This window comes from Lampris incognitus, chromosome 1 (genome assembly GCF_029633865.1).
Source record: "Lampris incognitus isolate fLamInc1 chromosome 1, fLamInc1.hap2, whole genome shotgun sequence".
Taxonomy (NCBI): Eukaryota; Metazoa; Chordata; class Actinopteri; order Lampriformes; family Lampridae; genus Lampris; species Lampris incognitus.
This window is the reverse complement of record NC_079211.1, coordinates 1,307,754-1,324,207: the sequence shown is the minus strand read 5'-3', so window position 1 is coordinate 1,324,207 and position 16,454 is coordinate 1,307,754. Positions and strand designations below refer to the sequence as shown.

The 16,454-nt window shown below is 45.4% G+C and overlaps 1 protein-coding gene across 1 annotated transcript in view; it reads left to right on the top strand.

The window, feature by feature from the left end:
• Positions 1 to 16,454, top strand: part of glrbb (glycine receptor, beta b) — a 172,648-nt gene that overhangs the window by 64,491 nt on the left and 91,703 nt on the right. Inside the window, exons 5-6 of the mRNA XM_056288175.1 lie at positions 5,829 to 5,911; positions 10,129 to 10,269. Coding sequence (XP_056144150.1) covers positions 5,829 to 5,911; positions 10,129 to 10,269 — 224 coding nt within the window. The remainder of the gene's footprint in view (positions 1 to 5,828; positions 5,912 to 10,128; positions 10,270 to 16,454) is intronic.

The window sequence follows — 16,454 nt, the reverse complement described above, 5'->3', positions numbered from 1 at the left end:
GTCCCCACCCTTATAAACAATACAGTGAGTGCAGGTGTCCCCACCCTTATAAACAATACAGTGACTGCAGGTGTCCCCACCCTTATAAACAATACAGTGACTGCAGGTGTCCCCACCCTTATAAACAATACAGTGGCTGCAGGTGTCCCCACCCTTATAAACAATACAGTGGCATAATACCCAAACCAATGACCAGTTTCATATGCAGATATTGGTGTGACCATTAACTAGCGTGATAAGGTTCATGTGTATTATTCACAGAGGATTTGGGAATAGTTGCAATCACAGCATTGTAAGATGGTGACAGATGTACTCTTAGCCCCCCTCGGTTCAGGGATGTGGGCGAGCGAAAGTTTCAGTCTACCTCATCAATGCAAAGGCCTCTCCATCTAACATCAGTAGAGACGAGAGGAAAGCTCTCATGACTCAGTACGGACAATAACATCATCATCCTTCCAGCGGACAAGGAAGATGCACTGTTGTATTAAACCAGACAGACTATCATGAAAAAGTTATGACGTTTCTTTGCGACATGAAGACTTATGAGCCGCTGAAACCAGATCCAGGCAGTGGTTACAAGAAAAAGGTGATCGATGGTCTGAAGTTGTTAGAACAGGGCAATGCTACTGATAGAATGTTGTACCACAGATTATACCCAGGGGGCGCTATACCTAGTCTGTAATGAGTTACCTGAGATACATAAACAGGATGTGCCATTATGACCTATTGTTAGTATGATTAACTCAGTGACCTATAACCTCTCTAAGTTTCTGGCATCTATTAGCCCGTTGGGGGGCAGTAATGAACATTACATTCACAGCACTATGGATGTTGTGGATAAGCTGAGGGACATCATTATGGAGAAGAATGAAACAATGGTCTCTTATGATGTTAAGTCTCTTCATCTGTGTTCCTGTTGATGAAGCAGTGGAGGTAGTCTGTATGAAATTACAAAATGACCCCACCCTTAGCAACAGGACCACCCTTAACACTGACCAAGTGTTTCTGCTCCTGAAGCTGTGTCTTCAGTCCACGTACTTCACATACAGGGGGCAGTACTATAGGCAGAGGCATGGGGGCGCTATGGGTTCCCCAGTCTCACCTGTAGTGGCCAACTTGTATATGGAGGAAGAGGAAAAGAGGCTCTGATGTCCTATCCAGGGACACCACCTAGCCACTGGTTCAGATTTGTGGACGACACCGGGGTTAAATTAAAGCACAGGATGTAGCACATTTCACCGACCACATTAACTCTGTGGCACCACATCAAGTTCACCAGGGAGGATGTGGAACATGGCAGGTTGGTCTTCTTACACTGTGAAACTGCAGTTGGTGATGGAGGACATTTGATTGTTGATGTTTACTGTAAACCAACACATACTGATCAGTACTTAAGGTTTGACTCTCATCATCCACCGGAGTACAAACCAGGAGTCATCCGGACACTGGACCACCGAGCTGACAACGTCCCCACTGACACAGCGGGCGGGGAACGGGAGAAATCCCACATTAAACAGGCCCTGGTTAAGTGTGGGTATCCTAACTTGGCATTTGTCAAAGCCAGGAAGACGCAAAACAGTGCACCAGCTGATCCAAGAGAAGGACAACAGCTGTCTAAGTGTAAACCAGTGGTGATTCTGTATGTGGTGGGAGTGTTGGAATAGTTGAAATGAACATTTTCTAAAAAACATGTCTCGGTTGCTTTCAAACCTCAAACCACACTGCACCAGAAGTTGGTCCAGCCCAAGGACTAGGTCCCCCAGCACAAACAGAGCAATATAGTGTAGCTGTTAAGTGCCAGGAGGACTGCCGTGACTTGTACATTGGGGAAACCAAACAGAAGCTGGCCAAGAGGATGGCACAACACAGGAGAGCTAACACATCAGACCAGGACTCCACAGTCTACACCATCTACAGACCAGGACTCCACAGTCTACACCATCTACAGGCCAGGGTTCCACAGTCTACACCATCTACAGGCCAGGACTCGACAGTCTACACAATCTACAGACCTGGACTCCACAGTCTACACCATCTACAGGCCAGGACTCGACAGTCTACACAATCTACAGACCTGGACTCCACAGTCTACACCATCTACAGGCCAGGACTCCACAGTCTACACCATCTACAGGCCAGTGGCCACTCTTTCCGGGATGAGGATGTGCACATCCTTAATAGGGAGGAACGCTGGTTTGAATGGGGAGTCAAAGAGGCCATCTATGTGAAGAGGGACCGACCATCCCTGAAGGGGGGGGGGGTGTTAAGAGTACATCTGTCACCATCTTACAATGCTGTCATTGCAACTATTCCCCAATCCTCTGTGAATAGTACACATGACCATTGTAACACTAGTTAATGGTAACACCATATTTGCATATGAAACTGGTCGTTGGTTTCAGTCGTGATGCCACTGTCCATCCATCCATCATCTAAACCGCTTATCCAAATTTGGGTCGCGGGGATGCTGTAGCCTATCCCAGCAGTCATTAGGTGGCAGGCGGGAAGACACCCTGGACAGGCCACCAGGCCATCACAGGGCACACACACACACACACACACACACACACACACACACACACACACACACACACACACACACACACACACACACACACACACACACTTGCTTGCTTGCTGGTTGTCCATGGTGCCCGATGATGACCATCTTCTTCTATCTGTGGGTCCTTTGAGGACTCAGATAGCAGAAGAAGATACCTGCGCAGCAGAGATGGTTTTTAAAGTGGCATGGGGGGTGGGGCGCTTCTCCCAACGCCACATGACTTGATTGTAGAGGAGATGGTTCCGATGGCAAGGGGGATCCCTAGACAACCGGCACCTCCACACAACTGCAGGGGGCTGCCGGAAATCCAGTTTTTTCGGAAACCGCCTCGAAGCGTGCCGCCACAGCTTGCTTTTCTGTTGGGGTGAGCTCCCTTAGCCTTATGTCTTCCAGACTCACCCACAAGGCAGCAGGGCAGTGGTTGATAGGTGCCAGGGTGTGTCCACCAGGGTGGGCCTGCACACCATATCTCTGGGGCCCACTGCTGCTCCGAGATCCCCTGCCAAGTTAGCCTGGGGCCGCAAGACCCCAGTTACCACGTGTGGCCACGGGGAGGCCTGGCAGGAGTCTTGGTGAAGGAGAGGCTATGTACTGGCAAGGGAAGGCTTACATGCTAGGATGCTGCCCTATTCACCACAAAGGCTAGCCAGCGGCAGCAAGCTAAGGGCAGGAAGGACACAAGCAGGTTGGAAGAACACATGCACCTTCCCTCCAACTACACACTGCTGCACTAGACGCATCACAACACTCTGTGTGTATGTACACACACAACACACGCACACACACACACAATTACACCTAGGGACAATTTTGTACGGCCGAGTCACCTGACTTACATGTGTGTGGACTGTGGGAGGAAACCGGAGCCCCGGAGGAAACCCATGCAGATATAGGGAGAACATGCAAACTCCACACAGAGGACGACCCGGGACGACACCCAAGGTTGGACTACCCGAGGGCTCAAACCCAAGACCTTCTTGCTGTGAGGCGACTGCGCTAACCTTTGTGCCTCCGTGCCACCCCCCGCCACTGTATTGTACTGTATTGTTTGTAAGGGTGGGACACCTGCAGTCACTGTATTGTTTATAAGGGTGGGGACACCTGCAGTCACTGTATTGTATGTAAGGATGGGGACACCTGCAGTCACTGTATTGTATGTAAGGATGGGGACACCTGCAGTCACTGTATTGTTTATAAGGGTGGGACACCTGCAGTCACTGTATTGTTTATAAGGATGGGGACACCTGCAGTCACTGTATTGTATGTAAGGATGGGGACACCTGCAGTCACTGTATTGTATGTAAGGATGGGGACACCTGCAGTCACTGTATTGTATGTAAGGATGGGGACACCTGCAGTCACTGTATTGTTTATAAGGGTGGGGACACATGCAGTCACTGTATTGTTTATAAGGGTGGGGACACCTGCAGTCACTGTATTATTTATAAGGATGGGGACACCTGCAGTCACTGTATTGTTTATAAGGGTGGGGGTACCTGCAGTCACTGTATTGTTTGTAAGGGCGGGACACCTGCAGTCACTGTATTGTATGTAAGGATGGGGACACCTGCAGTCACTGTATTGTATGTAAGGATGGGGACACCTGCAGTCACTGTATTGTTTATAAGGGCGGGACACCTGCAGTCACTGTATTGTATGTAAGGATGGGGACACCTGCAGTCACTGTATTGTATGTAAGGATGGGGACACCTGCAGTCACTGTATTGTTTATAAGGGCGGGACACCTGCAGTCACTGTATTGTATGTAAGGATGGGGACACCTGCAGTCACTGTATTGTATGTAAGGATGGGGACACCTGCAGTCACTGTATTGTATGTAAGGATGGGGACACCTGCAGTCACTGTATTGTATGTAAGGATGGGGACACCTGCAGTCACTGTATTGTTTATAAGGATGGGGACACCTGCAGTCACTGTATTGTTTATAAGGGCGGGACACCTGCAGTCAGGTGGGACTTAAGAGGTCACATAGATGATGATGAAACGTTTCAGTCAGTAAACGTTGAGTCCAGATCAACTGACTCAACCTTCTGTGAGTTTCTCTAAATTCATTTAACGTCAGGTTTGTGACTCATTCAATCACAAAGTCACTCATGTTGCCAACATTGATATGAGTAACTCTGTAAATAAGATTTTTGCATAGACATTTTTTAGAGACGAATTTACAGATTTTTAAGGACATCTTATCTAATGAGCACTTTTGACAGAACAAGTTTTTGTCACAAAAAGCTGTACAGGAAGACTGAATGTGAGACAAAGAAGAACACAGCTATCATAACTCTAGTGTGTATGTTTGTTAGTGTGCGTGTGTGCGTGCATGTGTGTGTGTGTGTGTGTGTGTGTGTATGTGTGCTTGCATGGGTACTTGAGCACTGCAGCAGCACCAGCAATCTTTCTCACAGAGGAGGTTCACACAGACAGACGTCTGTGTCTCAGGTAACCACATTAAACCTGCCGTCATGGATAATTATCATATCAACCTCAGATTCACTTCTCCACCTTTGACTCTTTATGTTAAAGGTCCAACGTTCACAACAAATGGCCGTTTTCTTCCAACATGGCCTGATTCTTAAAACCCCTACTGAGGTCAGGAAGGTGAACGTTGACTCAGGGTGTTCGGATCCCATTCCTGAACGGAAGTGGCACTGGGTTACTATGGATATAACCCATTTAAAGAGGAATATTCTGGAAAAGCAGATTAGTCTGGTCTTCAGTTGGATTTTGATGTCACCATTTTCCTGATTTCATTTTAAACAAGTCCCGTTTCAGCTGCTTTTTTAACAGACAGAATAACAATTTGCACCAGCCAATCAGAATTGTTCCTCGGAGTGATGTCACAATGGGAACAATCAGACCAGATTTTGCATAAAACCGCCCATGCTGAGATTAAGGTAGCCTCTGGTTGGGCAGCCATAGTTAATGTCAAGGGAGGGGGCGGGACCAGCAGTACTGTCAGCCAATCAGAGTGGCAGCTCATGAATAATGTTGTTCTATTAATGACTCCCAAAAGGTGTGTTACATCAGAGGTGGCTTCGGAGCAACTGAAACCAAACAACATCTGGTGGAAAAAATGTCACAGATGTGTTACATAGACATACAGTAGTTATTCCAATTTGTCAAACTTAGGAAAATACCCCCCCCTCGGCATTGTGGGACTATTTGTATAAGTACAAAATAAAAGCAAACTAGTTGCCCACAGATCAGGAAGGATGTAACGTGTGTCAATTTCCTGTGACTCTTCCAGGCTGTCCGTCACCTTATCCTGTCCCCTGGATCTGACCCTCTTCCCCATGGACACGCAGAGATGCAAGATGCAACTGGAAAGCTGTGAGTGTCATGTCCTACATGTCAGGGGCTTTTCTTCTTCATGACTTAATCATGAGTTGGGAATACTTAGGTTGTTTATCAAAGATGGCTGTTTTAGTGAGGGACATGAAAGCTGTTTTGTGTTTAGAACCCAGGTTCAGGGGTAAGTACATGGAGTAGGGAGCTGAATCATCATATTTGTGTTTAGAACCCAGGTTCAGAATCAGAATCCTTTATTCATCCCCGAGGAGAAAGTGGGTTCTATTACAGACACTCACCCTTTAATAACTAAAAACTAATAAGATACAAGATAAGAAAATAGAAACAGAAACAAATAGAAATAAGAAATAGAAATAAGAACAAAATATATCAACATCAGAGTGTCTGACAGTCTGAGTCTGAGGGAGGAGTTGTAACGTTTGATGGCCACTGGCACAAATGACCCCCTGTGGCGCTCTGTGGTGCTCTGTGGTGCATTTCGGCAGAATGAGTCCATTACTAAAAGTACTCCTGTGCCCGACCAGCACATCATGGAGTGAGTGGGAGACATTGTCCATGATGGCACATAATTTCAACAGCATCCTCCTCTCAGAAACCACTGCCAGAGAATCCAGTTCCCCCCCCCCTCCCCACAACATCACCGGCCTTGCAGATCAGTTTATTGAGCCTGTTTGCATCCGCTACCCTCAACCTGCTGCCCCAACACACAACATCAAATAGGAGAGCACTGGCCACCACAGACTCACACCACATCCTGAGCATTGTCTGGCAGATGCTGAAGGACCCAAGCCTCTTCAAAAAGTAGAGATGGCTCTGTCTCTTCTTGTAGAGGGCATCAGTGTTCTTAGCCCAGTCCAGTTTATTGTCTATATACACCCCAGGTACTTGTATTATTCTACAGTGTCCACATTGACCCCCTGGATGGAGACGGGTCACTGGTGTCATGTCCCTCCTCAGATCAACAACCAGCTCCGTTGTCTTAGTCACGTTGAGCTGCAGATTGTTCTGCTCACACCACGAGACAAAGTTTCCCACCACAGCCCTGTACTCAGCCTCCTCACCCTCACTGATGCACCCGACTACAGCAGTCATCAGAGAACTTCTGAAGATGGCAGGACTCTGTGTGGGAGTTGGCATCCATGGTGTAGAGGGTGAAAAGGAAGGGAGACAGGACTGTCCCCTGCGGAGCCCCAGTGTTGCTGACCACTCTGTCTGACACACAGTGTTGCAAGCACACATACTGTGGTCTACCAGTAAGGTAGTCAACAATCCAGGGCACAAGGGGGGCATCTACCTGCATTGCTGTCAGCTTCTCACCCAGTAGAGCTGGCTGGATGGTGTTGAAGGCACTAGAAAAGTCAAAGAACATGACTCACAGAGCTTGCTGGCTCATCCAGGTGGGCGTTGGCAGGGTTAAGCAGGAAAATGATGGCATCCGCAACTCCCAGTCAGGGTTGGTAGGTGAACTGGAGGGGTCTAAGTGTGGCTTGACCATGGGCAGAAGCTGCTCCAGGATGAGTCTTTCCAGAGTCTTCGTGATGTGTGAAGTCAATGCTACCAGTCTGTAGTCCTTGGAGTCCCTGGGATGCAATGTTTTAGGCACAGGAACAAGGCAGGATGTTTTCCACAGCACGGGGACCCTTTGAAGTCTAAGGCTCATGTTGAAGACATGGTGAAGCACTCCACATAACTGAGACCACAGGCTTTGAGCACCCTGTGGCTAACACCATCCGGGCCTGCTGCCTTGCTTGCATGAAGTCTCATCAACTGTCTTCTGACATGGTCAACCGTGAAGCAACACTGTAGGTGTTACAGGTAGGGGGGGGGGGTCATCAGGATGGAGAGGGCCATTAGTCCAGCAACCCAGGGAGGAGGGGGAGAGTAGGCCCCCACTGGAGGCTGGGGGATGTAAGGAGGAGGAGGAGGGGAAGGGAGGGGCAGTGAAGTTGACAGTTGATGAGGGCAGGCAACAGATGAGACCGGGGGGGGGGGGGTGTCATTGTGTCAAATCTGGTAAAAAACACATTAAGTTCATTGACCCTATCCAAGTTGCCCTCCATTGCTCTGCTGCCAGTCGGCCTGAAACCAGTGATGGTCTTCATACCACTCCAGACCTCTCTCATGTTATACTGTTGGAGTTTTTGCTCCAACTTGCTCCTGTAGTTATCTTTAGCCTCCCTGATTCTCACTTTAAGGTCCCGTTGTATTTTTCTCACCTCCTCCTTATTGCCAGCTCTAAAAGCCCTCCTCTTTTTGTTCAGGATGGCTTTGATGTCCTAGTTACCCATGGCTTATTATTTGAATAACAACGGACAGTCTTTTCAGGGACAATGCAGTTCACATAGAAATTTATATAGTCGGTGACACACCCTGTGACCCCGTCTAGGTCATCCCCGTGTGGCTCACAGAGAGCCTGCCAGTCTGTTACCTCAAAACAGCCCAGGAGTTTCACGCGGACCTCCTCCGACCATTTGCTCACTGATTTTGTGGTCACAGGCTGCCATTTCACAAGGGGCACATGGCAGGGGTTCAGATATACTAGGTTATGATCTGACTTACCCAGGGGAGGGAGGGGAGAAGAGCTGTAAGCCTCTTTCACGTTAGCATACATCAAGTCCAGTGTCCTCTCCTCTCTGGTTGTGCAGATCACATACTGGGCGAGGTTGGGCAGGGTTTTCACCATGGAGACATGGTTGAAGTCACCCGAGATTATGATGACAGCACTCGGGTGTTGTGTCTGAAGATGAGCTATGGCGGTGTGACTCACGTCACACGCTGCCGTCGGGTTGGAAGAAGTGGAATGTAAACAGCTACCACAATAGCATGTGAGATTTCCTTGGGCAAATAATATGGCCTGAGTCCCACGGCTAACAGTTCAATGTCGGGGCAACAAATACGTTCCTTGATGGTAATGTGGCCAGGATTACACTATCTGTTGTTAATGAGAATAGGGGGGTAAATACATGGAGTAGGCAGTTGAATCATCATATTTCTGTGTAGAACCCAGGTTCAGGGGTAAGTACATGCAGTAGGGGTCACATCATCATATTTGTGTGTAGAATCCAGGTTCAGGGGTAAGTACATGCAGTAGGGGTCATGTCATCATATTTGTGTGTAGAATCCAGGTTCAGGGGTAAGTACATGCAGTAGGGGTCATGTCATCATCTTTGTGTGTAGAATCCAGGTTCAGGGGTACGTACATGCAGTAGGGGTCACATCATCATATTTGTGTGTAGAACCCAGGTTCAGGGGTAAGTACATGCAGTAGGGGTCATGTCATCATCTTTGTGTGTAGAATCCAGGTTCAGGGGTACGTACATGCAGTAGGGGTCACATCATCATATTTGTGTGTAGAACCCAGGTTCAGGGGTACGTACATGCAGTAGGGGTCACATCATCATATTTGTGTGTAGAATCCAGGTTCAGGGGTATGTACATGCAGTAGGGGTCATGTCATCATCTTTGTGTGTAGAATCCAGGTTCAGGGGTACGTACATGCAGTAGGGGTCACATCATCATATTTGTGTGTAGAATCCAGGTTCAGGGGTAAGTACATGCAGTAGGGGTCATAACATCATATTTGTGTGTAGAACCCAGGTTCAGGGGTACGTACATGCAGTAGGGGTCATGTCATCATCTTTGTGTGTAGAATCCAGGTTCAGGGGTACGTACATGCAGTAGGGGTCATGTCATCATCTTTGTGTGTAGAATCCAGGTTCAGGGGTACGTACATGCAGTAGGGGTCATGTCATCATCTTTGTGTGTAGAATCCAGGTTCAGGGGTACGTACATGCAGTAGGGGTCATGTCATCATCTTTGTGTGTAGAATCCAGGTTCAGGGGTACGTACATGCAGCAGGGGTCATAACATCATCTTTGTGTGTAGAATCCAGGTTCAGGGGTACGTACATGCAGCAGGGGTCATAACATCATCTTTGTGTGTAGAATCCAGGTTCAGGGGTACGTACATGCAGTAGGGGTCATGTCATCATCTTTGTGTGTAGAATCCAGGTTCAGGGGTACGTACATGCAGTAGGGGTCATGTCATCATCTTTCAGCGTTCCTGTGAATGTCACTGAGCTAACTGGGCCTGGCAGTAGTGTCTTGTTTTAAACACAGGCTGGATGAAAACTGTAACGTCAGACCTTATTACTGAAGAATGTGTGTGTGTGTGTGTGTGTGTGTGTGTGTGTGTGTGTGTGTGTGTGTGTGTGTGTGTGTGTGTGTGTGTGTCCCCAGTTGGCTACACTACAGATGACCTGCAGTTCATGTGGCAGACCGGAGACCCGGTGCAGATGGATGCCATTGCTCTGCCGCAGTTTGACATCAAACAAGAGGATATCGATTACGGAAACTGTACCAAGTTTTATGCAGGAACAGGTAAAGTCCTCATCCAACGTAGTGTTCATTAATCAGGTGTTTGTCTCCTCTGATAGAAAACGTGTGACAGTGTACATATTAAGGAACAGGTAGAGTCCTCATCCAACGTAGTGTTCATTAATCAGGTGTTTGTCTCCTCTGATAGAAAACGTGTGACAGTGTACATATTAAGGAACAGGTAGAGTCCTCATCCAACGTAGTGTTCATTAATCAGGTGTTTGTCTCCTCTGATAGAAAACGTGTGACAGTGTACATATTAAGGAACAGGTAGGGTCCTCATCCAACGTAGTGTTCATTAATCAGGTGTTTGTCTCCTCTGATAGAAAACGTGTGACAGTGTACATATTAAGGAACAGGTAGAGTCCTCATCCAACGTAGTGTTCATTAATCAGGTGTTTGTCTCCTCTGATAGAAAACGTGTGACAGTGTACATATTAAGGAACAGGTAGAGTCCTCATCCAACGTAGTGTTCATTAATCAGGTGTTTGTCTCCTCCGATGGAAAACGTGTGACAGTGTACATATTAAGGAACAGGTAGGGTCCTCATCCAACGTAGTGTTCATTAATCAGGTGTTTGTCTCCTCTGATAGAAAACGTGTGACAGTGTACATATTAAGGAACAGGTAGGGTCCTCATCCAACGTAGTGTTCATTAATCAGGTGTTTGTCTCCTCTGATAGAAAACGTGTGACAGTGTACATATTAAGGAACAGGTAGAGTCCTCATCCAACGTAGTGTTCATTAATCAGGTGTTTGTCTCCTCTGATAGAAAACGTGTGACAGTGTACATATTAAGGAACAGGTAGGGTCCTCATCCAACGTAGTGTTCATTAATCAGGTGTTTGTCTCCTCTGATAGAAAACGTGTGACAGTGTACATATTAAGGAACAGGTAGGGTCCTCATCCAACGTAGTGTTCATTAATCAGGTGTTTGTCTCCTCTGATAGAAAACGTTTGACAGTGTACATATTAAGGAACAGGTAGGGTCCTCATCCAACGTAGTGTTCATTAATCAGGTGTTTGTCTCCTCTGATAGAAAACGTTTGACAGTGTACATATTAAGGAACAGGTAGAGTCCTCATCCAACATAGTGTTCATTAATCAGGTGTTTGTCTCCTCTGATAGAAAACGTTTGACAGTGTACATATTAAGGAACAGGTAGAGTCCTCATCCAACGTAGTGTTCATTAATCAGGTGTTTGTCTCCTCTGATAGAAAACGTGTGACAGTGTACATATTAAGGAACAGGTAGGGTCCTCATCCAACGTAGTGTTCATTAATCAGGTGTTTGTCTCCTCTGATAGAAAACGTGTGACAGTGTACATATTAAGGAACAGGTAGAGTCCTCATCCAACGTAGTGTTCATTAATCAGGTGTTTGTCTCCTCTGATAGAAAACGTGTGACAGTGTACATATTAAGGAACAGGTAGAGTCCTCATCCAACATAGTGTTCATTAATCAGGTGTTTGTCTCCTCCGATGGAAAACGTGTGACAGTGTACATATTAAGGAACAGGTAGGGTCCTCATCCAACGTAGTGTTCATTAATCAGGTGTTTGTCTCCTCCGATGGAAAACGTGTGACAGTGTACATATTAAGGAACAGGTAGAGTCCTCATCCAACGTAGTGTTCATTAATCAGGTGTTTGTCTCCCTCTGATAGAAAACGTGTGACAGTGTACATATTAAGGAACAGGTAGGGTCCTCATCCAACGTAGTGTTCATTAATCAGGTGTTTGTCTCCTCTGATAGAAAACGTGTGACAGTGTACATATTAAGGAACAGGTAGAGTCCTCATCCAACGTAGTGTTCATTAATCAGGTGTTTGTCTCCTCCGATAGAAAACGTTTGACAGTGTACATATTAAGGAACAGGTAGAGTCCTCATCCAACATAGTGTTCATTAATCAGGTGTTTGTCTCCTCCGATGGAAAACGTGTGACAGTGTACATATTAAGGAACAGGTAGAGTCCTCATCCAACGTAGTGTTCATTAATCAGGTGTTTGTCTCCTCTGATAGAAAACGTGTGACAGTGTACATATTAAGGAACAGGTAGAGTCCTCATCCAACATAGTGTTCATTAATCAGGTGTTTGTCTCCTCTGATAGAAAACGTGTGACAGTGTACATATTAAGGAACAGGTAGAGTCCTCATCCAGCGTAGTGTTCATTAATCAGGTGTTTGTCTCCTCTGATAGAAAACGTGTGACAGTGTACATATTAAGGAACAGGTAGGGTCCTCATCCAACATAGTGTTCATTAATCAGGTGTTTGTCTCCTCCAAAGGAAAACGTGTGACAGTGTACATATTAAGGAACAGGTAGGGTCCTCATCCAACGTAGTGTTCATTAATCAGGTGTTTGTCTCCTCTGATAGAAAACGTGTGACAGTGTACATATTAAGGAACAGGTAGGGTCCTCATCCAACGTAGTGTTCATTAATCAGGTGTTTGTCTCCTCTGATAGAAAACGTTTGACAGTGTACATATTAAGGAACAGGTAGAGTCCTCATCCAACGTAGTGTTCATTAATCAGGTGTTTGTCTCCTCTGATAGAAAACGTGTGACAGTGTACATATTAAGGAACAGGTAGAGTCCTCATCCAACATAGTGTTCATTAATCAGGTGTTTGTCTCCTCTGATAGAAAACGTGTGACAGTGTACATATTAAGGAACAGGTAGGGTCCTCATCCAACGTAGTGTTCATTAATCAGGTGTTTGTCTCCTCTGATAGAAAACGTGTGACAGTGTACATATTAAGGAACAGGTAGAGTCCTCATCCAACGTAGTGTTCATTAATCAGGTGTTTGTCTCCTCGATAGAAAACGTGTGACAGTGTACATATTAAGGAACAGGTAGGGTCCTCATCCAACGTAGTGTTCATTAATCAGGTGTTTGTCTCCTCTGATAGAAAACGTGTGACAGTGTACATATTAAGGAACAGGTAGAGTCCTCATCCAACGTAGTGTTCATTAATCAGGTGTTTGTCTCCTCTGATAGAAAACGTGTGACAGTGTACATTAAGGAACAGGTAGAGTCCTCATCCAACGTAGTGTTCATTAATCAGGTGTTTGTGTCCTCCGATGGAAAACGTGTGACAGTGTACATATTAAGGAACAGGTAGGGTCCTCATCCAACGTAGTGTTCATTAATCAGGTGTTTGTCTCCTCTGATAGAAAACGTGTGACAGTGTACATATTAAGGAACAGGTAGGGTCCTCATCCAACGTAGTGTTCATTAATCAGGTGTTTGTCTCCTCTGATAGAAAACGTTTGACAGTGTACATATTAAGGAACAGGTAGAGTCCTCATCCAACGTAGTGTTCATTAATCAGGTGTTTGTCTCCTCCGATGGAAAACGTGTGACAGTGTACATATTAAGGAACAGGTAGGGTCCTCATCCAACGTAGTGTTCATTAATCAGGTGTTTGTCTCCTCTGATAGAAAACGTGTGACAGTGTACATATTAAGGAACAGGTAGAGTCCTCATCCAACGTAGTGTTCATTAATCAGGTGTTTGTCTCCTCTGATAGAAAACGTTTGACAGTGTACATATTAAGGAACAGGTAGAGTCCTCATCCAACGTAGTGTTCATTAATCAGGTGTTTGTCTCCTCTGATAGAAAACGTGTGACAGTGTACATATTAAGGAACAGGTAGGGTCCTCATCCAACGTAGTGTTCATTAATCAGGTGTTTGTCTCCTCCGATGGAAAACGTGTGACAGTGTACATATTAAGGAACAGGTAGGGTCCTCATCCAACGTAGTGTTCATTAATCAGGTGTTTGTCTCCTCTGATAGAAAACGTGTGACAGTGTACATATTAAGGAACAGGTAGAGTCCTCATCCAACGTAGTGTTCATTAATCAGGTGTTTGTCTCCTCTGATAGAAAACGTGTGACAGTGTACATATTAAGGAACAGGTAGGGTCCTCATCCAACGTAGTGTTCATTAATCAGGTGTTTGTCTCCTCTCGATAGAAAACGTGTGACAGTGTACATATTAAGGAACAGGTAGAGTCCTCATCCAACGTAGTGTTCATTAATCAGGTGTTTGTCTCCTCTGATAGAAAACGTGTGACAGTGTACATATTAAGGAACAGGTAGGGTCCTCATCCAACGTAGTGTTCATTAATCAGGTGTTTGTCTCCTCTGATAGAAAACGTGTGACAGTGTACATATTAAGGAACAGGTAGGGTCCTCATCCAACGTAGTGTTCATTAATCAGGTGTTTGTCTCCTCTGATAGAAAACGTGTGACAGTGTACATATTAAGGAACAGGTAGAGTCCTCATCCAACGTAGTGTTCATTAATCAGGTGTTTGTCTCCTCTGATAGAAAACGTGTGACAGTGTACATATTAAGGAACAGGTAGGGTCCTCATCCAACGTAGTGTTCATTAATCAGGTGTTTGTCTCCTCTGATAGAAAACGTGTGACAGTGTACATATTAAGGAACAGGTAGGGTCCTCATCCAACGTAGTGTTCATTAATCAGGTGTTTGTCTCCTCGAAAGGAAAACGTGTGACAGTGTACATATTAAGGAACAGGTAGGGTCCTCATCCAACGTAGTGTTCATTAATCAGGTGTTTGTCTCCTCTGATAGAAAACGTGTGACAGTGTACATATTAAGGAACAGGTAGGGTCCTCATCCAACGTAGTGTTCATTAATCAGGTGTTTGTCTCCTCTGATAGAAAACGTGTGACAGTGTACATATTAAGGAACAGGTAGGGTCCTCATCCAACGTAGTGTTCATTAATCAGGTGTTTGTCTCCTCGATAGAAAACGTGTGACAGTGTACATATTAAGGAACAGGTAGAGTCCTCATCCAACGTAGTGTTCATTAATCAGGTGTTTGTCTCCTCTGATAGAAAACGTGTGACAGTGTACATATTAAGGAACAGGTAGGGTCCTCATCCAACGTAGTGTTCATTAATCAGGTGTTTGTCTCCTCTGATAGAAAACGTGTGACAGTGTACATATTAAGGAACAGGTAGGGTCCTCATCCAACGTAGTGTTCATTAATCAGGTGTTTGTCTCCTCTGATAGAAAACGTGTGACAGTGTACATATTAAGGAACAGGTAGAGTCCTCATCCAACGTAGTGTTCATTAATCAGGTGTTTGTCTCCTCTGATAGAAAACGTGTGACAGTGTACATATTAAGGAACAGGTAGGGTCCTCATCCAACGTAGTGTTCATTAATCAGGTGTTTGTCCTCCTCTGATAGAAAACGTTTGACAGTGTACATATTAAGGAACAGGTAGGGTCCTCATCCAACGTAGTGTTCATTAATCAGGTGTTTGTCTCCTCCAAAGGAAAACGTGTGACAGTGTACATATTAAGGAACAGGTAGGGTCCTCATCCAACATAGTGTTCATTAATCAGGTGTTTGTCTCCTCTGATAGAAAACGTGTGACAGTGTACATATTAAGGAACAGGTAGAGTCCTCATCCAACGTAGTGTTCATTAATCAGGTGTTTGTCTCCTCTGATAGAAAACGTGTGACAGTGTACATATTAAGGAACAGGTAGAGTCCTCATCCAACGTAGTGTTCATTAATCAGGTGTTTGTCTCCTCTGATAGAAAACGTGTGACAGTGTACATATTAAGGAACAGGTAGAGTCCTCATCCAACGTAGTGTTCATTAATCAGGTGTTTGTCTCCTCTGATAGAAAACGTGTGACAGTGTACATATTAAGGAACAGGTAGAGTCCTCATCCAACGTAGTGTTCATTAATCAGGTGTTTGTCTCCTCGATAGAAAACGTGTGACAGTGTACATATTAAGGAACAGGTAGGGTCCTCATCCAACATAGTGTTCATTAATCAGGTGTTTGTCTCCTCCAGAAGGAAAACGTGTGACAGTGTACATATTAAGGAACAGGTAGGGTCCTCATCCAACGTAGTGTTCATTAATCAGGTGTTTGTCTCCTCTCGATAGAAAACGTGTGACAGTGTACATATTAAGGAACAGGTAGGGTCCTCATCCAACGTAGTGTTCATTAATCAGGTGTTTGTCTCCTCTGATAGAAAACGTGTGACAGTGTACATATTAAGGAACAGGTAGAGTCCTCATCCAACATAGTGTTCATTAATCAGGTGTTTGTGTCCTCTGATAGAAAACGTGTGACAGTGTACATATTAAGGAACAGGTAGGGTCCTCATCCAACGTAGTGTTCATTAATCAGGTGTTTGT